We start from the raw sequence: 27,427 nt of genomic DNA, 5'->3' as shown, positions 1-27,427 counted from the left end.
TATCTCTCTTTCCAAAATAAGTATTTCAAATATTGTTAACATTTATATGCATTATAGTATTGTTATTTTTTTATACACAGAATCATTTTCACTATGCTTTCCTGAAAACTTCATTTACCTCATGTATTGTTATTTTAGGAATTCAGAAAACCTGTTGCAATCTTTCTGTATTCAGATTGGAATACGTCCTAGACCATTGCACAGTGTCTACCAACCAAAAGAATAATGTAAAATGGGGACAAGGGGCAGGGAATCCTGGTGCAAGTGAACTTGTACAGGTTCATTCACAGATATGAAAGGGAGTACAAGAAACTAATTCTAAAATAAAGGTGGATTTCAGGTATCTGTTCATCAGTTGAATATTTGTTCTCGCCTTTGAACTGAAGGTGACCTTGTAGTTTTATGCAATATATTAATTTAGGTCATTGCCTTTAGAATTGCTATAAAAAGCTAAAATGAAAGGGCTCACTTTTTATTTGATTTCTGTAACAGTGGGGATTCTACCTAATGTGATTTAACATAAAGACTATAAAGTGAGGAATGGTCTGTTCTTAGGACATGATGTCTCCATGTTCTCTGATCTGTGGAAGCTCCTTTCTTCATACTGTTCTGCAGGGTTTTAAGAAAGATGTAACCTAATTTCTTCCTTTCTTCCACCACTGGACGTGCCCGCAACTCAGCCGTTCTTGATGCAGCTTTGAGGAGAAGTTGGTCATTACTGTGTGGTTACAGTTTAGTTTATTCTGAGCCCAGCTGTAATTCTTCCTGTTTATTTCTAGGAATTTAGAACATGATTAATTAAAGCTCTTTTGAGTGGTTCGTGAGGTCTTGTCTTTTGGTCATCAGTGGTTCATTTATTAGCACTGCAAGGCTGATGAGCACTGAGAGAGCCCTAAGGTCATTGGAGCTGGAGACGGTTTTAATTCTAAAGGGATTTTTTAAGTGAAGAATAACTGAACTTTTTTTATAGACTAGAGCTCTAGAGGATAGGAGGTGATTGGACTATGCATATTTTATTACTTTAGAAAGTGCTCAGTAGCAGTTTAAATTGCTGTAGACAAGTAATGGGATTGTATCACCTGATACCTTTCATCTGTAGTCTTTACATGGAGTCTATATAGGCTGCTTTTATTTTCTGGTCTTCACACATGCACTATGTTCATAAATTGAATTTTACCATAGGATTTGTGTAAATATACAACTAGTTATCTGAATGACTAATTGAAATATTAAATATACATGTCGGGTAAGCTAAGGGTGGGAGGATCAGGTCATTCTGCAGTTGAACGGTAAACAGATTATTTTAGAATTGTAGGCAAAAGGAAAATTATCTAAGCTTTCTCATGTTGCTTTAATCAGAGTAGTTATTTGCACATAATTCAGTTTGATTTTTTGCAGTGTTGAGTGTAAGTTTTTGAACTTTTTTTCTGGATAATTTTTTATTATTGGTACTGACAAATCATAAAAAAATAAAAAAAAAAAGAGTAATAAGCATTCAGTGTCTGCAGAGCTTTTATAGTGGGAAGGGTTGTAATTTCTGTTAAGACCAATGGTCAGCTGACTGTTTACACTGAATTCAGTTTATGCAGTTGAACTTAGTAAGTGTCAATAGATGAAGTTTGTACAGCCATCTGAAAGATGTTTTTCCTCCTGTACTTCATGTAAAACTACTTCTTCTAGTGGCAATTACTTTGACATTTTGTAACCGGCTTTCTCAGTTAAGCTGTACATCATCCCCCCTCCCCCCTGGCCCCAATCAGTTTCTTGCCAAAAGCTGTCTGGTGTTTTCTCATAATTAACCTCTGTGTATGAATGTATAATTCATATTATACAGAGTGAATATGCTGACTGTTTTAGAAAGGAACTAATGAGCTTTTCATTGAAGGAGAAAACTCAGATTTTACTTTAGACAGGCAGGCTCAGTGTGTGGAACTTTGTTCGTACCTAGACAGTATGAGGAAATCCAATGTGATGTTATTTTTCTCATCTGTGACTTTGAGAAGAAGTTTCCAGACAAGCAGTCTAAATAGCAGTATGAGAAGTTGGTCCATGAATTGAAACCTCATTTTCAGTGATTAGTTGCTTACTTTTACAGTGCTGTATAGCACATGAAACTATGTTCAAAAAGGCATTTAGCATTATCTGCAGTTAGCATACTGCCAAAGAGTTCTGGCAAAAATCTGTTAAACGCTCTGTCTTTTAAATCTGACCCCATATTTCAATAACAGAGTTGTCATTGTGTTGGATGCTGGTTTGGACTAAGGGAGGATAAAAACTGATATGTATCCCTCTTGCACATCCTTGCGGTGTAGCTAAGATACACTCCTGGTTTACAGGTATAAAACTGAAAAACAAAGATGAAGACACTGAATTTACTTCTTAGATACATGCTAAGCATTAAGGATATAAGCATCTAGAAAGGGCCTCCTTCTTTATGTGCTTAGGTATCTAGTGGTCTGGGTAATTAACACACGAGTCAAAACTCCTGGCTGATTTCAAGAGATTGCATCAAGGCCTGAATTAATTTCCACAGTAGGAGGAATTCTGCAACACAAACTGTTGGTCTGCTGTCCATGGATGTGTCTGCCTTCTTACTATGACCAAAAAATTGCAACCACAGATTTTCTGTCCGATGTGATTAAGGATCCAGCAGTTGCTACCTCTGTTTTGCGTACTATGTAAGATGGGTTCACTCAGAAAGCCGAGCACTGCAGGTGTTTAGGTTTTATGTTTGGATTAAAGTGACTGCTAAATTACCTGTTTAAAAGGGAAATCGAACTATTATATTGAAAAATAGTGAAAATTATGCAAAATACAAAACCAAGAAATTTTAGCTGACAAGTAGAGTCACTGAAAACCATCTTCCTGGCTATTTTTCAATCAACTGCCTCATCAACTGTTTCTCATTAAAAGCAGAATTTGCATTGTTTCCCTGAAAACAAACAATCAAATCTAACGTCTATAGATTTCATATTTCAGTTTCTTAAAAGGATACGCTATTGCAGCATTGTTAGATATGTGTGAAATCAAAAGAATCGCACTCTAGGAAAATGATGCAATTTACTTTAGTGGGGTATGTTATAAGAATGCTGAATGTAATGTACTAATTATCTTGGGGGTGTTTATCTGCAGGAAGTAAAGTCTAAAAGACTAAATAGTTCTTTAATTTCTTGTAGTTGATCTTAATTGCATGCTGTTAAAAGTTGCCTTTGGTTTACTTTTGTTTTGTAAATGTTTCTTACAGCTGTTTTCTGGGGGGCAGTTCGTGCTTTCCTTTGTTTAAAATGACTGAGATCTGGAACGTTTTTAAGAAAAAAAAAACCCAAACGTTTTCCTTTTTATTAAAAATGAACCATGAGAAGTAAGGCATTGAATGATTGATGAGGAGAAAACCAGGTATATCTCTGGCCATGTACTAATGTTTTCCAGTAAAATTAATATTCAGGATTAGATTGAGTACAATAAAATTATTAGCAGTGCTTGAAATGAATTGGATACGTTGGTATGTCATAGCAGTCATTCAAAAATAGCCTATCACCTCTAAGAAGCTGTAATTGGTGTGTTGGTGGTGACAAGGGAAGGTAACACATAAATAACACTTCTCAGATGCAACAGTGAAAATGTGCAAAGGAAAACTCCCTGATTCGTTTGGGTTCTGGAGTCTGCAGTATAAGGAATAAATCACACATCGTCTGGAAACATCTCTGTCCACCACTGTTGCAAGAATATATAATATTGCAAATATTATATGTGTTTTGTTTATTTTGGTATGGATATTCCATTGCTCATGTTCTGTTTATGTCTACTGCCATTATAAAATATTGTTCGGCAAGATTTCAGATTTTTCTTTATCAGAGTTGCAACAACATTTTTTATTAGCAGTTCTTCAATTACCTCTAATTGAAGACAGACATGTAGTATTGCAGTGTTATTCATCTTTTTGCGAACTGGATTCAGGAAAGTGACTTGTTTTGGTTAGATACTTGTGCTGTGCTTATATGATGTCTCTTTGTGATAAGAATGCCCTGCCTGAGTATTGTTATTATCGTCAGGACGTGATGTCCTGAAACAGTTAACATTAAAGATACTTAAAAACTACATATTAACAGATTGAAATGAAGTGCTCAGAGATTATTTATAAAATGTAGAACATCACCCACAATGTGTCTGTCGCAGATGGAAAAGATGAATGTATTGACAAGTGTAGTCCATTGAATAAGTTTGTAGACCTAAAATCCTACCCGAGATTGCCAGAAATTAAGTTTGTCTCCAGTACTGGATGTGAATTAGCTAAAACAGAAGCAGAAGTCCCATTAGGCAGGCTTTATTCTTTATTGCCTGCATATCGGAAGAAAGTAACTTTGTTTTCCTGAGAATGGGACTATGAAATTTATTCCTGAAACATCAGCCAGACAGCATGGTGCAGTTTCTAATGTGTATTTGGTAGGGATAAATGTGTACCACGTGTTCATTTCCTTCCAGAATGAAATATATCATATATGTTCAGATTTCAGAAGAGCCGGTGTGTGGTTTGCAGGCTGTTTCCAGATTCTCAAGTGTACAGGTTATTTCATGTCTTGATGATACCGTGCGTGTTTAGATTGGCTGTTTTCCTTAAGCCATAAGAAATAGCACAGACTAAAGTCATCTTCAGAGAGGTACCTACACAGCCCAGATTTTCAAAGGAAATGCAATGGCTGTATTAGAGAACAGGTTTTTATTCTTGTCGTAGCTCATAAAAGAGACAAGTACTGGCAGTCAGCTAAACATTGGAGTATTTCACATATGCACCTAAGGAAGAACATGCTTGTATTCTCGAATACCAAGTAAAGACAATGATTTTAACTTTGCTCTTGCCATCAGTTGTAGCCATGGATGTGTTGGCCACATCCCACAGGTAAATCTTCTCATACTAGTAGAATATGTGATGCCTACGTAATCAGCCTCTGTAATGTTTCACATTTTGCAGGAGAAGTTATTGGTGTAGTAGTCAAGCCAAGACTTAGGCTTCAATATGAACGTGAATCATTGCAGCGTCTTCACACTTGACTGTTCTTCCAAGCAGTACAAATGCCATACTGTTTTAGTAATGAATAGATGGCAAATTAAATTTCGGAAACTGCCACCCTTGTTTCAGCCGTGTGCATGTATTCAAATTGCTCTGTTCAGACAAATGGAGTTGGGAAATGATGATGGAGTATGTAGTAGCTTTCTCGTGCTGTAGCTTTATATATTATTTTATAAGAGGATATAACTTGTCAACATAGACAGCAGTTTTAATAGTACATTTGTGTTAACATTACAGATAAGGTAGTGGCTGAGAGCAATAAGAAAAAAATAATTAAATGTAGTAAACGGCATTTTTTCCATAATGGTTTTTATTTTGGAGCCATAGAATACAAATGATATAGAATTTAATTGCTAAAGCTGGTTAAGTGTAAAGTTAATTTTAATATGGCTTAAGTGAAACAGTAACTTTAACATAGTTGAGAAATACTTTAAAGAAACGACTGATTGCTTAAGTTATGTTTTAAAGTTTATAATCACATTTTATGAATGTTCTTTGATACTATACTTCCTTAAATTGAAATTCTGATACTAAGGGAAGATACTTATTTTACTGATGCTGCATTATAGAATTTAAATGGATAATTGCAATTGTTAAATACTGTGTGTGCGTGTGTGTTTAAAAATGTACAAATGTCTCTTTTAAACATAGTACAAGAAATACAGAGAGAAAAACATTGTAAGTAATAAGTGTTTTGTCCCATCTACCTTTTGACAGGAGAATTAGATGACAGAGAACAGGCAAAGCTGGAAGTTAAAGTATGGGATCCAGATAGCCCCCTTACTGACCGTCAGATTGACCAGTTTTTAGTTGTAGCACGGTAAGATTAAAATCCTCTAATAAAAAAAATTTAATTTCCTACTGACTATTTATCCCCCTATATCATGTTACTCAACGTTTTTGCCATTTTCTGAGCCCTTGTCTTTCCCACAGTTAGCTAAAAGAAAATCAGACCATAACATTCTGCGTATTTATTGAAGCTACCAATACAGAAGAGAGGAAAAGAGAGTGAGCTTTGGAATAATGCTACACTCCCTGTATTTCAGGTTGCAGTAGAATTTGCTACTTCAAATGTAGACATCAGTCTGTTTTCCCTCAGAGTAAATAAAGCATGATTTCAGTGCTAATGTTTCAGTCTTTTACTATAGTTCTTTGAATTTCATGGTGTAAAATAAAAGTTATGAGTAGAAATAAAGAAAATGTTAACAAAGAATGGACGCAGAACTTGCACAATTGGCATTTAAACTGAATAATGTGCAATGCAGTTATTTTGGGTGAATGTTGAAATATAAGTTATGAAATGGTATATTTCATTAGTGAAAAAAATCTGGCCAGCTCAATTTTATAAATTGACATGATAAAGCACATTTATGAAAGGAACATCAAAGCTCTTGGAATTAATAAAAACCTTTAAAAATAATTTCTCAATTTAAAAAAAAAAGACACTTTCTATACTCTGTAGACTTGTCACTGAATAACAACTCTGCACTCATAAGATACAGCATGTTTTGCCTGTCTGGTAATTCATAATTATAAATACAGTACAAAGGTACTGTTCTAATGATGGCAGAGAACTTCTAATCACAGCTAACGTAGGAATTTTATCCTGAAGCACTTAATCTCCTGTATTCGCTGTAACCTGGTTGCAGAGCTTAGTCTCAAATCTTCTTGGGCAAATAATCCTTTACGTTCTTTCCAGGTTTTGTTGTTTATTCTTTGTCTCTTTTGAATAAAGCATTTCAGGAAGGAAATAGGGTGAAGTTGCTTTATATTTTCTAGCTTATGTGTATGGTGAAACAGGTTGCTGATCTATTGTTTTACAGTTCAGATGCTGATCCACCTGGCTTTCTTCTTTCTCCCCCACTTTGTACTGCTGTAACCTTTCTATACAGTGGTAAAAAATGACTGTCCCTGTTGAACTTACAAGCGAGCCGGGCGGTTATAGGTGTGAACGTGTCTGTTCAGAAGATCACAGTGCCTGGTAGATGTTCCATAGAACAGAACCCATAAAACGGAGCAACTTCTATCACTAGCAGTGTAATACCTGGACATGTGTGTGCAGACTGTTATGGGGTGCCCTAAAAATACCATCTGCCTGAAGATTATGTGCATTTTTGGAGAGTTCATTCATTGCCTTTGCATCCCTTCACTCCCCATCCTGCAGCCACTCTGGGGGGCTGAGGTAGTATACTGTGAAGTGTCCCCAGAGGGATGTACCAGTAAGCAGTCTGCTGGGAAGTGACAGAAAATAAATGACATTTTTAGAGAAAAACACTCTTCTTTCTACTTATTTAAGTCATCTGGTGCAATGCTGTGCCCTGGCTAAGACTGCATTTGTTTAGAGGTTGATGAATGTCTGTAAATAAAGTTTCTGTTATGCTGGGAATGGGTCTTGGCCATAGCTGACTAGTTGCAGCTATCCGAGATCTTGTTGTAGGCAATCACTAACGGCCATCTGTAATCAGATGTTACTCAAGTCCCACTTTATTGATGTTCTTCCACAAAACTCTGTTTGCCTTTGTATGCTGTTTTTAAACTGACAAACTCTTTCAAAGCTCTTCTACACTTGTACTCACAGGCTGTAAGCTCGAATTTCTGTTGTATTAAGTACTTCTGAGACAGATTTTCACCAATTTCTAGAGATCATGATCGGGACAGCTATAAATTCAGTATGTTGTGTGCTTGCAGGTAAATACTTGCATTATACTGAACCATTAAAAGCTGTTTGAGTGCCAACGTAGTTGATGTAAACTGTGCTCACACACTCGGGAGATGCCTCTCTCTGCTGTGGCCTACCTGCAGTTCCCTTGGCGTTGACTGTGCCTGCTGGGTTTGCAGTGAGAATGGCATTTCTCTGGTTCCTGGAAGTTTAGTTTCACCACTTTGAAATTCTGGCAATAAGAACTTTTTTCTAAATGCATTCCTGTGTGTGATTTTGATTAATTGTGTGTATGCTATCTGTATATTAAGTTTCAAAAGCATTTTCACATGACTTTTTTTACATGCTGCATCAAAGGCATTGACTATTTCTTCTCAGTTCTTCAGTCTGCTCTGGCTGAAGCGAAAGTTGCTTTTGTCCTTACAGGCTTTAGCTTTTTCAGTCACATAGGCATGCTTCTTTGGTTCTTTAGAACGTGTTCAAATGCTCTCATTTTCTATTTGTGTTGCCCATTTTCAAGAATATTTATATTTGGCCTCAGGCATGTAGCTTTCCCTGTCTTAGCAGGTTTGTTTACTGTTTCAGGAATGAGATGCCTTTTTTGTAGGTTTATATGCTGGGTCAGTCTGGGCCTGTCACTAAGCCCTAGTGTGCAATAATTTGCTGGGTATGATGGTGGGAGGATGTGCCTGTCCTGTCCAGAAACTGGAGGTAGCAGTGCCAGAAAAACCCATGGAGATCTTGAAAACAGTATAAGAGTACTTGAGTGGAAAGATCCTTAACCGTGAGCAACCTGAGTAGTCTTGTTTGACTCTGTGGATTTACAAATCTTGAAAGTACTTTTTTGCTACTACAGAAGCATAATTTGGGTAAGGGTTCTTGCTTAACATAGCAAAAGCACCTGTTAGGAGAGGCTTGAGGCATCAGACTAATGTATTCTGGTTTTGAGTTGTTTTTTGGGTAACATGCCATCATTTATACTCTGGCAATGAGAATTCCAACACCATTTTCTACTCCATTCAAATAAGATATGGCTTCATCAACTGATTTTTGTTCTGTCATATATATTGACAACAGTTGTTCTGTGTCTTCTGGCTTCCAAGAACAGGGCTCTGAGAAGCTGCACCAGCAGTTTAGATCTGTCCACATTGGCAAATAGTACGGTAGAGTAGAAGTAGATTTGTAGAGTTGAAATGTTTGGTGCTGAATCCACACTATGCACATTTTGAGCAGTTTTATTTTTTAGGCTAGCTCTAATCTGATCCTGTGGACTAAATAACTGTGAGTATGTAGAACATAGCAGAAATCCAGTTTATATTCTACATGGTACCTTCTGAGGTTGGCTGAAGTGCAGTAGACAAAAGTTGCTCAGCAGCTTCATTGCCAATATGAACTAAAAGACTGGTGTAGGTGCACCGTGTTTTCTTCAGTCATCAGTGTTTGTCATTCCTAATACTTCATTCTCTTGTGAGATCTCATGTTTTTGTTCTAATTCTGGTCCAAGTTGCATAGTATTAAGAAATAGAAACTTTCCTATTGTGTCTATAACGTAATAGTCCTGCCTATTTTTTTGTTGTTAAGTGTGTCAAGGAGCCAAAAATGGTCCCGACCAGACTCAATGTGGTAGGAGTTGTGCACTCCAGTCTGGACAGATGCTAAGAGCCATAGATGTCACCCTTTTTTTTTTTTTCCATTTTCTTTCTACTAATTTGGACTCTAATTCATTACATGCTAAGTTTTTGGTACATTCTAGTTCTGGTTATGTACTTTATGATGCAGTGAAATAGTTAAGAACTTAGTTAATTTATTCAGCTTCATCTAACTAGATTATCAACGTAGTCTTCTGGAAGGATTATATCTCTAAATGAAGCTATTTTCCAGACATTGTAGTCCCAGCTTAATTCCAACTAAAACAGAGTTTTGAAGACTAATTAAAATAGCCTTTAAGAATTGCATCTCTACCTTAAAATTTTGTTCCTTGATTTCTTTGAAATTAAAATGGCATTGCAATACCTCTGGCTAACACAGTGTAGTCTCTTCGTTTGAATGCCTGCTCAGAGAAGAATGGAAGGTTATGTGTTAGTCATTTTGAATTAGAGCTTGATCCTTGCTGTGTTATTTCCACTTTTTCATTTTCTCCAGGATGGTGATTATATTAATTTTCTGTTTTTTTACTATTGATTTGGTTAGAAGTGCTCATGGTATATGGAGGTGTATTTGTTACGTGAATTTATTTACCTTACAGTGAGGAAGGGAACACAATGCAGCTCCAACTAGCAGTGTATCTTTCATCATATTGAAGAAAAGAATACACTCGTCAACTGAGAACAATATGTAAACACATTGTAAAATGTGCTCAATACTCTATTCTTGCAAGGTAATTCAGTGTAGTCAGTGGCAATAGACAGGATTCTCAAAGCTCATCGATAAAAATAAATACATAAAAGTCACTAGTTTGAAAGCTTTGATGTTAGTTTGCCTCTGCATTCTCTTTAGGTGGTGAGAAGTATGAGGAGTCGGAGTTCATTAAAGAGGTAGTGACATTTAATGACAGAATTTCAATGTAAAATTATGCAGTAAAGATGTTGAAAAATCCTGACGTCAGTGCTACACTAGGAAAACTAGCTGTTCACTAGCAAGGTGAATTACAGCATCTAGTGGTAAGCAAATTTTTTTGAAATGAAAAGTAAAAATACTTTCAAAATTCTTTCACATGAAGTTTTCTAGGAGTATGAAAAATGCTACGTTTCTGCGTGTCTGTCATGCTTGGAAAATACACATTGATTCCTTTGTGCCTTTTGTGTTACTGTATTTCTTCTTGACAAATTAATTTGAAAACGACTAATTCAGACGTGGAGATGAATTTTTTTTTTTTTTTTCTTGATGAATTCTGTTGCATTATATAGAAAAAAGTTCTGCAGTAGCATTTTCATGGACCTACTTTTTAGGGGCTGTAATTCTCCTCTGTGACTGTGAAATTGCAGGATGGGAGTACAGATATCACTTAAATCGTACCATGTGAATTAAACTACTTGTATGTATCAGATTCTATTTTTGTTGTACAATAAAGATTTTATGTATGTTCAGTTTCTGTTAATTTAGTAATGAAATTGAAGGTTACTTGTGGTGCATACTTGTGATCTCCCCTAACTTGGAGAGTCTTTCAGAGAAAGAATAGTTGCAGGTGACTTCTAATGCTTATCATGTCATCTCCCTTTGCACTCTAAATATCTGAAGTGATGATGATGAAGTATAGCACCATACAGACAGTTGCTTAGAAATGCAAGGAAAATTTGTCTTGTGGAACTCACTTTGCCGTGAATATGCTCTTCATGTCAGACTTCTACATTATCCAGTAGTAAAAATCTCAGGGGGATTTCTCAGCTTTAATTAATACGCTGCGGACATGTGTCTCCACTGAAGAATTATTTTTCTTTTTTTTCTTTTTTCCAGGATTTTAAGTGTCACTAGACTCTCTTCAGGAGCAATCAGATATTAATTGACTGTTTGTAAAATGCAATTATTGGTAGCAGTCTAAGAGGTCATCTTTTAGGATAGGTTCCAACTCACAGTGAAGGGGAACATTGGTGTAATAATAAGGAAAACAAAAAGCTTTCCTAATATGTAGGAAACCACCAAAGATCCATTTAGTTGTTTTCCTCACAGATGTTAACTCTTGAGGGGAGACGTAGGTCTCATTCGTTTGCAATACGTGGGAAAAATTGTGAGTTTGCGGATTCGTGTATGCACAGAGGTGCTTCACTTTAAACAGATTTGTCCAGAGTATTACCCGCTACTCATCTGGTATCACTGAAACAGAGGAACAAGGTATACAAGTTAATGATTTTTAAAATAAACAACCTTGGGTTAAAAATTATATCTGTCTTAGCTGGATAAAATTTTGAGAATACAAGGTAGAAGAAAACAGAGTTACTAGCCTGAATGCAGAAATTTCTGGATGTGATTTGGTGCTGGACCGCTGTTGCTACTGGGGAGACAAGTGACTGTTTTCATCCTGATGTATAACTGCAGTGGTTCCAGATTTTCTTTGGTAAATAATGGCCCTTTTCAGAACTAGATACTGATGAGCAATTAAATCTTTAGAAATGTGTTATGGCAGTCTTTTGTGTTTATTGCTTCATAATTTAATTGGCTACCAATACTAATCTTATGCAAAAAAATGAACAATTACTTCCTTTAATGTCTTAGACTTGAGTTATAAGAAATGTCGAACAATGTATTTTCTGTGTTCAGTACCTAATCTGACATTTTGCCTGAATGAAGGGCACACTGGCACAACAAAATGATGATGAGCTACTCCACCCCTACAGAGTTCACTGTCAGGTTTTTTGGGGCACGGATATCGCTGAGTTTTGCTGAATTAGTGGATTTATTCCATCATCTTAGATCCTGGCAGTGGATTATCTTGATTTGTTTTATGTTTGTACGGTTGTCAGCTGCAATCTCTAAGTCCTTGAGAGAATGTTCTTGACTCTGGTCTTTGAGATAATTAAAACAAGGAAAACCTAATTAAGGTAATTTGCTCTAGCCCTTAAAGCTCTTATACCCGCTTGCCGATACAGCCTGTGCAGGGTGGTCTCTCTGCTGATATCACCAGTGGTTTATCATTCTTGTCCATCTCTCTGCCACATGTGTAATTCACTGACCACCTGCCTTTTGGCTGTGGTGTATTTGGGAAGGCATGAGGAGTGTTGGTTTCTGTTTGAAATCACAATACTTTAATTACTCATTGAATAACTAATCAGTGACTAGCTGGCTATGTGAGTTTATTGCTGTTATATAGATTCCATTAAAAATTTACAGATATCCTTTGGATTCTACCAACTTAATGGAACATTTACATTAAAGAGTCTGCTTAAAAGAAAAAAATTAGTAGTTAGGGTCTGACTGTTCAGCCTGCAGTGGTTTAGTACTGAGTTTTATTTTGGTAGCAGGTAGTTGAAGACAATAGTGTGTCTTCTGGGAAAATGCATTGGTTAGTTATTTGGGTTTTCATTTTAACATTTTAAAAATACTTACTAGTATTAGAAAAAAAATCATACAAAAAAATGACAAAGGAAATGTTTGACCTTTTAATCAATGTGTTCCTCATACCTGTATTCTAATTGGATAAACACAAAAGCTAAGGTATTTTAATAGTTTCTAAAGTTAATATTGAATTTGGATTTGGTTTGCATAGCTAGATTATACAGAGCCCTACATATCACTGTTAAGTTTTGAGACTAGTTACTATTCAACAGCCAAATGCTCTAGCATTCCTACACTTACTTTCATCGTCTGAAAAATTCCCTGTATTTCACAAGTTTCCAGGGAAAGGTAAAATGTAAGTTATGTTGATTTCAAGTTATAACCACTGAACAGACACACTCCTGTTCCCCCCTCGAAATGACACACTGCCCACATCTTGTGGTGGTTCTTACGTCTTTTGCACTCTCGTACCCCATGCTCCAGTACATTCCTCTCCTACTCAGTGCAGCACTGGAAGCGATGTCAACTAGTGCATCAATTCTTACCTCTTTGCCACTTACTCCAAATAAATCTAGCTTTATATTGTGTCTTAATTTTGACTTCACATATTGTGAATATAATTCACATATGGTTGGGCTCTGAAGTCAGCCTAGAAAATTTGAAGGCAGCTTAATGTGTTAGAGTGCTGTAATTTCCATAGCATACTCTGATTTTATTTGAGAAGTATGGCCAAAATAAAATAGTGTTAATTATGCAAAAGGAAGATAAGAAGCTAGTAGGTAGCAGCAGAAGGCATATGCAGTCACACCACATGCTGCTTTCCTGGTTTGAACAGTAGTGACAGAAGGATTCCAGGAAAGACTGTCTAGCTACAGCCCTTACCAATGCCAACATGTTTAGAGGGCTTGACTGACTATCAGGAAACGTGTTCACAATAGAGCCATATTCTTGGGACTGATTTGTGGACCAGTACTGTTCTATGTACTGCCAAACTTTAAAAAAGAAGATAGAACGTGTGTTTCTGTGTTATTCTCACATGTTTGTCATCTCTGCAAACAGGGAGTAAAGGTTGTGGAACAACATTTGAATATAACTTATTTGTTCCGATCTAGAAATTTTAGCAGTTAATATCTGGAGTTGATCTGCTGTTGAGTCTTAACTGTGTCTTACAAGTTTTTGGCAGAGAGTACTGAAACATGCATTCAGTGTTAAGTGTTTTGAGAGGCAAGATAAAATTGCAACAGATGTTATTACCAGTTTCTCCATGACCAGGGATGTACCTTAGTGAGTTAAACTCTCGGTGCACGTCACATTATTGTTGAATATTGGGGTTTAGAGTACACAGTAAGGTGGCACCTTCAGTGTGTTGATCTCTGTCAATGGCATTCCTCATTAGTGTAATTCTACACTGAGAACTTGTGTGAAATGCTGAATAAGACTCTAGTCCTTTAGTCCAGAGGCTGACACTGTATTAAAAATAGTAGATGAGTAATTGGATCTTTGAATTTAGAAGGACTGATGTTGTAACTGCAACAAATAGTTTTTTTTCTGGTATGATAGTGACGTGATGCGCCTCAAGAGTCATTATGCAACTCAGGGTGCAGGAGCAGCTTCTGTTCTAATAATTAATAATCTTTCTCATGTGTCACTGAATCTTTTCTGCCTCTATGATAGGCAGAATCTAGTCAAATTCTCTTAGGCATGTTTCCCTTCACCATGTGTGCTATATTTTAGATGTGCTTCCAAGAAAAGTTTGCGGTTTAGAACAGTCACTGTCACACTAATTCTTCATCTCTATTTCTTATCTTTTGTTGCTCTGGTGAGTCTAATAAATGCCTTGTACAATACATCAATAAAAGTGCAAGAAAAAGGTAAAAGTTTGGAGAAGAATGTGTCCAGTTCAATGATGCCATATTTTTCATTATTACATAAAACCTGTGACAAAAATATAGTTCTAGAGGTACCTAATAGTAAACTAATATGCTTTCTTTGCCTTATTAATGGAAGTAGTGGACCTGCATTACTGTTATTTATTTCCTCATAGGAACACAGTGAACTCCCTTTCTAAATTGTAATTTGCTAAACTGTATTTTAGCTTTTTAACTTTACAAATAATGGTCACTGTTGCAAAGCGCAATCTGAGTAAGGTCTTTGGCTTCAGAATTAATATGAAGTTGACACATCAGAATTCTCTTGAATATCTTTTGTTTCCATGCTGTTTTTCTTGTAGGTAGGTGGTTACTTTCGGGGGGAGGAGGTCAGAATTTTTACTGCAGTGCTTGGTGATTTGTCCTTATCAAATTGTGCTTTATTGGCAAAGATCTGAAATCTTAAGAGTAACAGTATGCAATTTGTATTTTTAAAATAATGCTTTTATAGATATGACATTGAGTATGGTACTAGAAATTAGGTTTAATATTTCTATGCGTTTACTGTCTGCTGTTTCTCTTTTATAGTGCGGTTGGCACGTTTGCTCGAGCACTGGACTGCAGTAGTTCTGTCAGGCAACCGAGCTTACACATGAGTGCAGCTGCTGCTTCGCGAGACATCACACTGGTAGGTGGCTTCTTAGAAACCCTACAGCTCTTTTTACATCTGTAAATTCAACAATACCTATTACTCCAGATGCCCTATCCTCTGGATATCTGTTTTCCTTTAGATGCCAGTGTGTATTGTAGATAATCCTGTGTGTTTTCTGGGTGTTGGTGTTGCCTTTGTAAAGTAGGTAAATTTACAAAGACATTAGCAGTAGTTGCTTATTATTTTAAGTATTTGTATACAGAATCATGAAGATGATATTTAATGCTAAAGTGGATCTGCTACTCGCCAGATACTTGAGTATTTGACCTAGAGGACACTCAGTGAAGCTAACAGATCAGTTTAAAATAGTTAGGGTACTGCCTTATATCTGTAGAGCTCCTGCAATTTAGCTACACAAAACTTTGTGAGAATGGACAATATCAACAAGTTAAATAAGAGGTTAGAAAAGTTATGCATCATGGGTCCATAAGGGGGTACTGAGGAGACGAGGGAGAGGTGTATTGTCCAACATTCCTTATTCCCAAGATTTGTAGATGCTAGTGAATGAAATGCAAATTTACCTCAGACTGTGGTTAGACTTGTGTATTTTCTCTGAGTGACATCCCTGTTTCACACTTCCTGATACGACCTTACCAACACAGTTCTGCTCACATTAGGTGCTTGGGTTTGGTTTTGTTTTTTTCCAATGAAATGGTTATTTAGTTTAAGATTTTTCATTTTATGAAGATTTCGTTGGATTAAGAATTTTGAATAAATCCCACACATTATGCATCCTTCTTACTGTGTTCGGTGATTAATAAAATAGATTCATCCTTATAGCAGTTTCTTCTTGTTTGAAAGTGTATGTGCAGTGCTGCTAATAAAGGGATACTTTTAGTGTTTGAGTTCCATATAAATGTTTCTCCATTGCAAATGATCCATTAAGTTCCATTACACTTAATGAAAGGCATGTCTTATAATGAGGCACCAGAGGAGCCCCCTGCCATGGTTCAATTATTGTGTCTGTCTGTTCTCATATTCCTATCCCCTCAGCTTTTTCAAACCCTTCTCTCTTGCTCTTTGGCAAAGTACTTCCTTCTAAGTTAAGAAAAGACATATTTGTCATTATAGTAGTTATTCTTTCAGATATTCCCATGTTAATTGGGAGCATATTTGGAGCAGCAGTTAAAGTACCAGTTCCACAGCAGAAAGCCTATGATATCAGGTTAGATTCTAAATTTAGCATTAGTTCTGGCTTCTTGCATGGCTTATAGAAAATAAGACATTGAATTTGCATTAACCAAAATGGACTGCTGTCTATTTAAACAAACTTTATTATCTCCTTCTCTTTGCTAGTTTCATGCAATGGATACATTGCATAAACACAACTATGATTTGAGCAGTGCCATCAGTGTTCTAGTGCCACTTGGAGGGCCTGTCTTGTGCAGAGATGAAATGGAAGAGTGGTCAGCATCAGAAGCTAGTTTATTTGAAGAGGCATTGGAAAAGTATGGCAAGGACTTCAATGACATTCGACAAGACTTTGTAAGTATGAAAGTGGTAACATTTTTTTGTTAGTGTTTTTTTGCATAGGTGAGCGTAACTGCTTTCTGTAGGCTTGGAAGGTTGGCTAGTGGAGAAATCTTTGTAGCTGATATATGTAATAAACATACCTAGACATTTTATCTGGATGAAAGTCAATATGCTTTCTTGTTCAGTGCCATTCTTTGGAGAGATGTTGACAGAAGATAATTTGTTTAATGGTATAATACCAGGTAAGATGTCTCATGCTGATGTGTTTTGATAAGGATTTTTACAAGGATTTTACAAGCATCTGAAAATGTTTCAGTAGCTTTTCAGAACTTTTCCACAATTTCCAGTGAAATTCATTAGCAGCTACATGGCTGACTCCCATGAGTGTTTTTGAGAAAGCTGGGGTTTCCTTCTATGGTTAGCAGAGGGAAATTTATATTCAGATAGCTTTTAAAGTGCACTACAGGGAGTCATTTTGAGATATTAAGTATTTTGGCACTTTTGAAAAGTAGAGGAAGTGTTTTCCAATATGTTCTAACTACCCTGCTTTTGGTACTGAAGTATCAGACTATAGGGCAGCAAAGCTTTAATTTGTTAAATTCTAATGCAGAGTAATTAAAATAAATAGATTCTAACACTGATTGCTGGAACTGCTAGTAATTTGACTGCAATTTTTTTTACACATTTCTTGAAGAGCCTCTTTCTTTCAAGCAAAAATATTTTCTCTGTTGTACTAAGTTCAGATTGGCCTTTGTGAAGAGGTTTGGATTTGAGTCAAAGGAATGCCATTATTTAACACCGAAGTTGATTGAAACATTTTCACAAGAACTTATTCTGCCTGACTCAGAGCTCAGATTTTTTTTTCTTTGCAGATGTTACTAATAATCTCTGTGAGGGGAATATGTTGCCGTATGGTAAATGTAGAAGGCCCCCCAAGACAGAGTGCGGGATGGTGGGAGGAGGCTCGGCACTGTGCTAAGCTATCTTGTCTTCACTTTGACAGTTCCGAAATGGAATAGATAATTGAATGAACTTGGGAAGGGAAGGCTATTGTTTTTCTGAAGGACTGCTATTTTAACAGGTGTATTAGATCTGTGTGCTAATTTTGACATTCCCAAGGGAGAAAATGTTCACTGTATTCATCACATAATGTTAAAAATTCCATCGTGGATGAAACAGATCTGTTAAGTTCAAGAAAATATGATTACAAAAGAATATTTTATGGAGTTTAAGAACTGAAATCCTAATGTAATCTACAATTCCTTATTATTTCTCATACACATAAATGGTCCTTAGCTGTAATTGTACAATAGTTCAATAGCTATGTCTTCTAACTAAATGTTTCCTGATACATGGTATTTGGCTTTTCAAAATGCCCAAAGCGTATATTACAGATTTTATTGGCTGTTTACAAGTGGAGTCCTAACACAGTTAGTGAGCAAGTACGCCTAAGCCTTGTCTCTAAGATTTATGTAGTATTTTTATTTTCTGTATAATTTCTGTGTTATGTTACATGTAATTCTGTTGATATTCATACATTAAAGTGATACAGTGGAGTAATGTGTTGCAGGTCTCGCTTATGTGTTTGTACTGCTGAAATGCTAGACTCTTGAGTGAGTCTACTAGGAGCTGTTTAAAATGTTCACATTTTATCTCGGGTAGACTCCTGATACCGTCCCTTTTTCGCTGAATCTTCCTTCCCAAAATACAGATATTTTTCCTCGCCTTCCTCCCAAAGTGAAAGACACACACGTCTAGAGGTAGGGTTGCGTAGCCTACCGAGGGTACATTAATGATGACTCAGGGTGCAGCAGAAATGGATGTGGGCCACTAATCAATTATAGTCTCATTTATAATAGGGATATTGTCTAAGCTTAGTCACTTTCTTTTTACCTTTGGAAGAATGGCATGTCGTTTTTAAAACCTTGTGAGAAGAACATCTATTTTACATATGAATTTAGATGGTAACTTAGTGCACACAGTCTTGATCTAATTCTGTGTAATCTGAAATATTTCAGCTATATTAAGCATTGTGTAATCTTGAGAGATCTTAATTTCTCTAGAGTAAAATTTGTGTACTAGCTTGCTGTGTAGTGTTCTAAAAGTATAGGGATTTGAAAACAAATATTTGGTTTTAAGTAATCATCTAAAATAGTCCTTCAAGATTTAGGTCATGGATATATGAAAAATTTCTGCAGGGTGAGGTAAGTATAAATACATAGCATTCGAGAAATGATTTTTCATAAGAATACGTTTATTTATTATCAGTATTCTCTTCAGTGGCTATTCATTGAAAAGTAAGTACTCTTACATGCGTTGTAAGAGCATGGACGGAGTAGCTAATGCACTGGTAGTGTACACGCTGACTTGTTGGGGTGTCCACGTAGGATCTAACTACTCTTACATTTATACAGTCCTAAAATTACATGTGGCCCTTTGAAGGCAACCACGAGGCTGATGTGGCCTCTGGTGAAAATGAGTTGGACACCCCTGATCTAATGATAAAATTAAACTCTATGATTCACGAGACTAAACCAGAGCCTAAGCAGTCCCGCAGTGGTGCCACGGTACAGGCAGGGCTGTCATGCTGCGTGGTACGAAGTGGCTGGTAGCCCTGGCCTGAAGCAGAAGGGTTGTGTATTACCTGCTTGAGTCTTCCTAAGCCAGAGGAGCTGCCTTTCTGAATCAGCCTGCATTTGCAAGGCACAACAGCTGCAGTTGCAGCCCTTACCTGATAGTTATCTAAAGGGCAGGTTCATTTACTTTCCCAGCAATTAGAAAGAACTAGCACTATTTGACATTCAGTGTGCAGCTCAATCATTAAGCTATAAACATTAAATATTAGTGAGCAAGACAATTATTATAAATTAAATGGTGTAAGGGAGTTTACCTTTCCTTTTAATAGACAGAAGCAGCTCATTTGTTTTCAGATTACCAGTCTAGCCTTTAAATAATGGTTTTCATCACCTGTTGACTCATCAACTGTTATGGGAGCTCATTTGTTGAGATTCTGCTGTCTTTAAGAACCTATGCGAATCCTAATCAAGCTAAAATTTTAGCTTAATTGAATTTACTTGATATACTTGAATTACTTCACATCCCAGGGTGGTAGAATAGGAAAAGAGTGAATATTTTATGTTCTCCAAATATAACTATTTTTCCTAATTATATGAGACAGCTGTTATGCTTGTTAATTCTTTGTTTTTTGTTATCAACAGTTTTCACAAATTTATAACTGTTAAATTTTGCATATGGCAGGAAAGGCCTTGGGAATCGGACTTGAACTGTTCATGGAAAACAGGAGGAACTGTTTTCCAACTTCAGAAAATTGTGGAGACATGCCTTAAATTTACCATATTCATTTTAATATACTTGATAATCCTCAGTTTTTCATGCTGATCTGATTTGAGTGGTCCATTTTTTACCCAGATTGCTGCAGAGCAAACGCTTTCGGCATTTAGGCATCGCTTCAGCATGGGGCTGAAGGAAAAGGAAAAATAGATTGTGTTTACTAAAGAAACTGAAAATTCCTTCTCTCGATTTTTGTACTGCTCATACCTCTCTGCTAATTTTCTCCCACAAAAATGTCATGCAGCTTCTCATTTATACTTCTTTCAATTAGTGTTTAATAACACTTTGTCATGAGAGTACATTACTCTGTGGCAGTTCACAACTTCTCTGGCAGTTGAGAGCAATCTGTGGAAAATTCACATGCCCCTACAGTGTTTTGTCCTTTTAGTAAACAGAATACAGGATAGTCATGCTCAGTCTATCAAACAGGTTTTCTGGGTTGTGGATCCAAGTGTAGAAGGATTATGGTTATCCAGTCCAACCACATTAATAACCCTTCTTGAATTGTGGATGCCTACTGAGTATATGAACATACGGGTGTCACAATCATAGTTAAAACAGATTGAAGTATTTTCTAGAGAAATGTCAAATATAATCTGTAGCTTGAATATGTTAATAAGTGTTCAGGAAGGAAAATGAACATGAAGAAGCTAAAATATACTAATTGACAATGACAGTTAGTTGGGGTGACAGTGTTTCACCTGGATGCCAGGAAGAAAATGGACCTAGAGACAGAAGTAGCTCATCACCTCACACTAGACACGTGTTTCTATCCTTTTCTTGATCTTTTCTTGGGCTCATTTCTCTTAAGGCGTAGCTTACCTGAGAAAGTAAAAAGATTTTAGGAAACCAAATGTGTTGCTATCTATTGCAACATCAGCTTATGCATGTGTTATACTGCTGCATGTTAAAAGCAAATGAACAAAACTGCTATTGTTTTCACCCAGGATGTACACACTGTAGTACACGGCCTCAAAAAGAATTCACAGCTGGGTATAGACCTGAATCCCAGCTCCTGAAAGGCTGAGGTGGGAGCAAGACCCAGTTTCTCTAAATATCTGCAAAAAAGCAACTTGAAAATCTGCCTGTGAGCTCCTGCTTGTTGGCAGAGGCAGCTTGGTACAGTTCGTTCCTCTGGTGCTTTCAGGAACCTATTGTTTTGGCTTAGGCCATGGAGAAAGCCCCAAAGTGGAGTGAATAAGGTTGGAAAGATAATGTTACCACTTTCTGTATTTTCTTAGACTTCTTAAAAATTAGCCTGTTTCTGCAGAGTAGAGAATATTAGCTTTAGTGCATGCCTCTCGAAAAAAACATGAACAAAATAGTAGCATTTTTCCAGGTTATTAAGAAAAATTGCATGAATTCTGTAAGAGAATTACTAACTTAAGTGATAGGAAGAATTTATGGAGTTAAATAGGGGATTCAATGGTAATTAAAAATGACTGCTGTATGCTAAATTTTCTCCCCTAAACTTAGGCTAATAGAGCTTCACTTTACCAATGAACATGTGCACCCAAAATAATTATGGTATTAATAGTCATCATCACTTGCCCCGAGTTTGCACAGAGGTTTTTGCGGAATATTGTCAGTGTCACTCTTGTTGCTCAAGATAGAGTTTATCTCAAGCATCCTTTTGTTTCTTGTTTAATGGTCAAGAGTGTGCAAAGGTTCATGCAAAACCAGTGGTATTGAATGAGCAGCTGAGTTGTTATGGGACTTGAAAAACTGTGAACTGAGTACAGTAACCATTGTATTTTTTTAAGATTAAAACTATCATCACACTCGAACACGGTCTTGTCAAGATGATTTATTTTAGTCCTGATGTTGTTCTCCATCTGATACGCTTAGTAATAGAGATATTACCCTCTGTGTTTCCTGATGGAAATCTGGATTCTGTTTTGATCATTTTGTTTAACCATATGGCTTAAACAGAACAAATTACATTTGTAGTTGGATGTGTAATATTGTTGTAATTCTGCATCTTTATTAACTGTAAGGAAAGTTCGTCTATTATTAATTGTAATATGTATTTGTATATGGATTTTAGTGTAGGGATTTAATATATTCACATTTTAGAATTCATGTATCAACTATACTTGATTTTAACATGCGTTTAATAAAATGTGGACATTGAAGTTTCTTGGAACCACTTTAATTTATAACAAATGTTTTTCAGCTCCCTTGGAAGTCACTGACTAGCATCATTGAGTATTATTACATGTGGAAAACCACTGACAGATATGTACAACAGGTAATTTAATGGCTATTTCAGCATGAACCAGTCTGCCATGTTCTTAAAAAATCTGAACTTGTTAAAGCATAATAATCCCTGTTCTTAAAAAGGAATGTGGTGGGAGGCCTATGATAATATTTAAGGCTGTAGACCAGTGGTTTTGTGCTGTTCACAGGGTGCCTTGTCAGATCCTCTGATGCCTACTGTACATTGCATGGCTGTGAAGGACTTTTAAAGCCATTTCTATTATATGCTGGTTTGTAGCGATGTGATTCCTGGGTCTGACTGCTGCGTGGGGTAAGAAGGAAATGGGCTGCAGAGCAAACGCTTTCGGCATTTAGGCGTTGCTTCAGCATGGGGTTGAAGGAAAAGGAAAGATAGATTGTATTAGAATGGCTGCTAATGTTATGAATCTTTTATGGGCATTCCATGATAGAACATTACCTTGGCATTATCAGGATTTAAAAACAAAATTGAGAACATTCTGCACACCGTGGATGGATTCATCTTTCTGATTAAGTGTTCAGTTGTTTGGGTTGCTCTGGAGCAGAAATGTGATAAGATTGTATTGGGTACAATGAGATATTTTAAGCAGATTTAGGCAAAATTTCTATGTTGGTGCTTTTTATATAGTGCACTCTTTATATATTTACTTCCTGATTTAGATATATAAAATATTTTAAAATACTCTATTTTAATTTATGATTTAGCATTTAAGTTTGTAAATCCTTTAGCTGCTACATAATTAGTGGTGAAGTTATGTACAGAATGCTGAAAATAAGTACTTTGCAGTAATGTTTACAGCTTTGTTAGATACATTGTTGGAATTGTTCCAGATTTTGTTGCAGTGTGTCAGAAGGATAATTGCTTCACCTTGTTCTTGTTTGTTTGTAATTGTTTCTACATCATCCTGTTAGGGTATGAAAAGTGAGGGAAAAAGTCTTTCACCACGTAGTAGTCTCGGACTACCACTGGGATGTTTTACTTCTGTGGATAATGCAAATAGAAAATAACATGCTGTGTATTCACGCTTGCTCTTCTGGGTTTGTTTCCATTTATTTCACTTTCAACACTTCTTTTGCACTGTTATTTTTTAGCCTAGAAAGGTATTGGGAGCAGAGATCTGCTGTGCTGTTTTTAAGGATTGAGCAATGGATTATCTTGAAGATGGGATAAAAAGATTTTATTGATACTGAAAGCCACGGAGTAAGGATAAATTGAAGTGTAAATTGACTTCTGTCAACACTGTGAAGTTGCTCAGAGACTGATCTTGTTTCCTGTGAATTTTTTCTGAAAAACTTGCTCTGGAGTGGTTGGTAAAAGATGGAAACTCCTTTCCTTCCTTAGGGCTTCATTGTGACTCCTTTGCTACAATGATCAAGGTGTATTGAGTTAGTATATGCTTTTGCAGCCTTAGGTTTTTAGCCTCACATGCAAGAAAAACACATTTTTTTTTTTTGTTATTTGCACTTGAGTACTCTTATAAATGCCTGTGTTTTACCTGTATTAATAACTAATTTAGAACATCCTAACTCAGAACATGGCAATACACCACAGTATTTAATGCTTTAGACATGTTCTTTCAGGGTCAAGCATGGTCATCAATAACAAAACCAGTGTAGGCCAAATACCTCATTTCTGTCCAGGTTAACATTTCTGTTATCCTTCCTTACAAGAGATAAGAGCTTCATCCTACCCTTCTTTAGTTTGTTCTGGAATGGTAAAAATAATATAGTTCAGAAAAAACTACGTCTGTAGGCTTTTTACCCCACCAGAACAAGCTGTGATAATTGAATGAATTTCAGGGAGAAAGTATGTTCAGTAAGAAAGTGGCAATTTCAGAGTCATTCTTCTCTAAATATCATCCTTGAAGGGTAGGACAGCTTGGGGGAATGGGAAGACAAAAAGGTCGATGTACATACTTGAATCTTATGCATAAAATACAGTCTCTGAATCCTACATCGGTGTGATTTAATGTGAAAATTTGCTCTTTATCTCTATTTTTTTGTGTGAATTGGCTGCATTGTGTCAGGCATAAGAAAGGTTTCCTTACCATAATTGCTACTAAATGTTGTTCTTGCTTGGTAGCTGAAAGTGGTGGTTTGATTTAATGGCAGTGGAGATGCTGCTGCTACCTTCCCTTCAGAGCATGTTCCTTTCCAGCCAAGGTGAAAGCAAATACACACATTAAGGTTCTCAGCCTGTGCTGAACCTGTCTAGCAAAACTAATTCAGTCCTTGGGTAATCATTCTTGGTCATGTGGCATTTCTCATGACCACTACATTATATAGTGCCTGAGGAAGGCCGGGCAGTTCGTTCCACTGAGTGAAATGTATTCTCATTTTTTGTGGTGTTCTTTACAAATTTGAGTCAATGCAAAAAGACTTTTATTGAGACTTCGCGACAGAGAAACGGAGAATATGTGTAAGGATAACTACATGACTGTACTGCAACAGTATATTACATTTCTTTCTCATTTATTTATTTCCACTGTTGAAAACAGGACTAACATAGGCAAATGGTAATTTCTTGGGATATTTGTCAGTTGATGTTTATAACAAACGTGCCTATAGAGAAATAATATTCAGTTTCACAGATAGTTGATTAAAAGTAGTAGAGCCCAGATGAAAAGCTGAGTTAGTGTAGCTGAACCTCCCCTACAATGCAGTCTGGAAGACTTGTTTGAAATGGTTACTGTTTAAGATCAGATGTAATTGTTTGTTGGTTTGTTTGGTTGTTTTTTTGTGAGTTTCTTTTGTTTGTTTGTTTTTGAGCTTGTGTTTGGGTTTTTTGTTTGGGTTTTGTTTGTTTTTCAGGAAAAGCATCAGCTCTCTCTGATGCTTTGTATCTTGTCCTAAACTTACTCAATTTCAACTTGCAGCCTTTAGAGTTTACCAGTTTTCAGCCTCCAGTTTTCGACAGAGGTTTCTTCTCAGAAGTTGCAACTATTTGTTGATAGTTTTGTTTCTGCATCCTTTCTTCTCTCTCAGTACTTAGAAGTTGATAGGTCAGTGTGAATTCAAGCTGTAACATTTTCTGTTGCTTTTAGAGAGCAACATTAACCATAGTTAATGCATAGCATAAAAATACAGCTTATACTGAAATACCATTGTCTGATTATTTTGTAGAAGGCAGCATATTATTCACTTCAGTAAATAAAGGAAGAAAGTGATTGCTAAAATTGCATTTCTTACAACCCCAAGCCGGTATTAAAAGTACGCTAAAATTTAATTAATGTGTTTAGTCACTTCTCACTGACACTGCCATCAGGGCTTAATACAGCTTCCTACAAATACCTTTACATTATGACAGTGCTCCAAGGTTCCTTTCCTCATTTCTTTCCCTTTATTGCATTTTTCTCTTTTGCTCTGATCTTGCTAAGTGTGCAGTGAGATTTATTTGTTCTTTTTGTAGAATGGTACCGGTTTGTTACGAACCTCTGTGGAATTCATGTTGCCTGCTGACCTGAAGTCTCTCATTGCATTTTCAGTTTGAAAACAAATTCTGTACTGTTTGGTATAATATGAAAAGGAAACAGTTGTGGCAAGCCTGTGGCCTGAAGCTGTTAAGTGGGAAGAGTTCACTGTTGAGAGCTCTTCTGCTTGGGCTGTGGAATGTTCTTGGATTGAAAACTATCAGTTCATGAGACCTGGGGCATGCTGCTGCTGTTCTTTCTCCTTGTTCTTGTAAAAACTGACTTAGGCAGGCAGAGCATAACCGTGTTTGCAGTTTTGCTATGGGCCTGTTGAAGGTAATGCAGTGCCACCAAGCATGGTGCTGGGGAAAGAGGCGTCTGTGAACAGCAAAAACCTGTAATAACCAAAAAACCCCCACCAAACCTATCTTGGAAGTAAGTGGAAAAGGGCTCTCATATTCCATGGGAATTAACTTGTGGTGGCATGGACTTCTTAGGAGTTTATTTGTCATAGATTCCTCTTCAAATATGCTTTTTTAAAATTTAAATTAGAGTTATGGTGATGAATGGCACAGAGGCCATTTTCTGAAAAGGAAAAGAGCAGTGATTTACATGAGGCTACTCAACCAGTGAAGCTGATTAACGCTGTAACTCACCCCGTGGCTCAGGGGAGAGAGTCCCAGAGTGGAGTCTTTTGATGATACTTTTCTCAAGGTGAGAAATATCTTCCTGGATTGTGAGCCTTCCAAAGACTGGATAGCAGAAAAGAGGGGTATAGCAGAGAAGAGAATTGGCTGCTGTAGGAGAAATGAAGGACTGAAACACCTGATAAAGGGGGAATCTTGAGAGACAGGCACGTAGCATTGATATATTATTGCTGCATATCAGTGTTTTTTTCCTCATGTGTAATAAAATTGACTGAATTTCAACTCCTTTTCATCCCCCTCACCCTCCTTTTTTTTTCTTTCCTTCAAATGAACAAAACTAATGCCTTAAGTACAGGAAGTGCAGATAAATAATCTTTTTTCCTTCATCTTTTACATACAGACAAATGTTTCAGATAAACAGCAGACTTCTGATCTCTCTGTTTCTTGTGCCACCGCCAAAAAAATGTCATCTTGGTTACTTCTGTGACATATAGCAATAACTGAAACTCCCTAACATTTTAGAAGTAATACTATCTTGAGTGCAACATGTTTTGAGTTTGTTATGAGTATGAAGAAGGTAATAATGTAGTAAATTAATAGACTATCTTAATAGTAGTGTCGCTGTCCTGCGACTGCTGTGGTCCTGAGCTACAGTTTTAATGGCACTTAATGTTTAGTTATTTCTGTCAGTGGGCTTTACTGTTCCGCTCCCTTATAGTGCTTATGAAATACCAGACTCAGGTGGGACAGGGCACACAAGTGTTGAGTTACAGGACTGATGAGGAGCTCATTGTGTCAATTTCACTCATTTATTTGCTTCTTATTCTGCAGTTAGAGTTAACCACAGTGTCCTACGTGTTTATGTAGATGTAGTTTATGTGAATTGTAGTTGTCATTTTTACAGTTTTGTTGTCATGTGTGAGGCCTGTGAGTTTTACTGGGGAGGACAGTATACTATAATCTCAAACTAATAACAAAAACAGAGAACTCGTTTTTAATGGTTTTCATCTTG

General features: G+C 36.5%; 1 protein-coding gene across 5 annotated transcripts in view; it reads left to right on the top strand.

Annotated features, from left to right (window-relative positions):
• Positions 1-27,427, top strand: part of MTA3 (metastasis associated 1 family member 3) — a 133,461-nt gene that overhangs the window by 49,456 nt on the left and 56,578 nt on the right. For all 5 annotated transcript variants that reach the window (XM_065058321.1, XM_065058324.1, XM_065058325.1 and 2 more), the window contains 4 exons: positions 5,786-5,888; positions 15,173-15,272; positions 16,593-16,781; positions 22,297-22,371. In XM_065058321.1, the coding sequence (XP_064914393.1) occupies positions 5,786-5,888; positions 15,173-15,272; positions 16,593-16,781; positions 22,297-22,371 (467 nt within the window). The remainder of the gene's footprint in view (positions 1-5,785; positions 5,889-15,172; positions 15,273-16,592; positions 16,782-22,296; positions 22,372-27,427) is intronic.

Source organism: Columba livia, chromosome 3, assembly GCF_036013475.1.
Source record: "Columba livia isolate bColLiv1 breed racing homer chromosome 3, bColLiv1.pat.W.v2, whole genome shotgun sequence".
NCBI classification, from domain to species: Eukaryota; Metazoa; Chordata; class Aves; order Columbiformes; family Columbidae; genus Columba; species Columba livia.
Note: the sequence above shows the minus strand (reverse complement) of the source record. Positions and strands in the feature narration are given on the sequence as shown.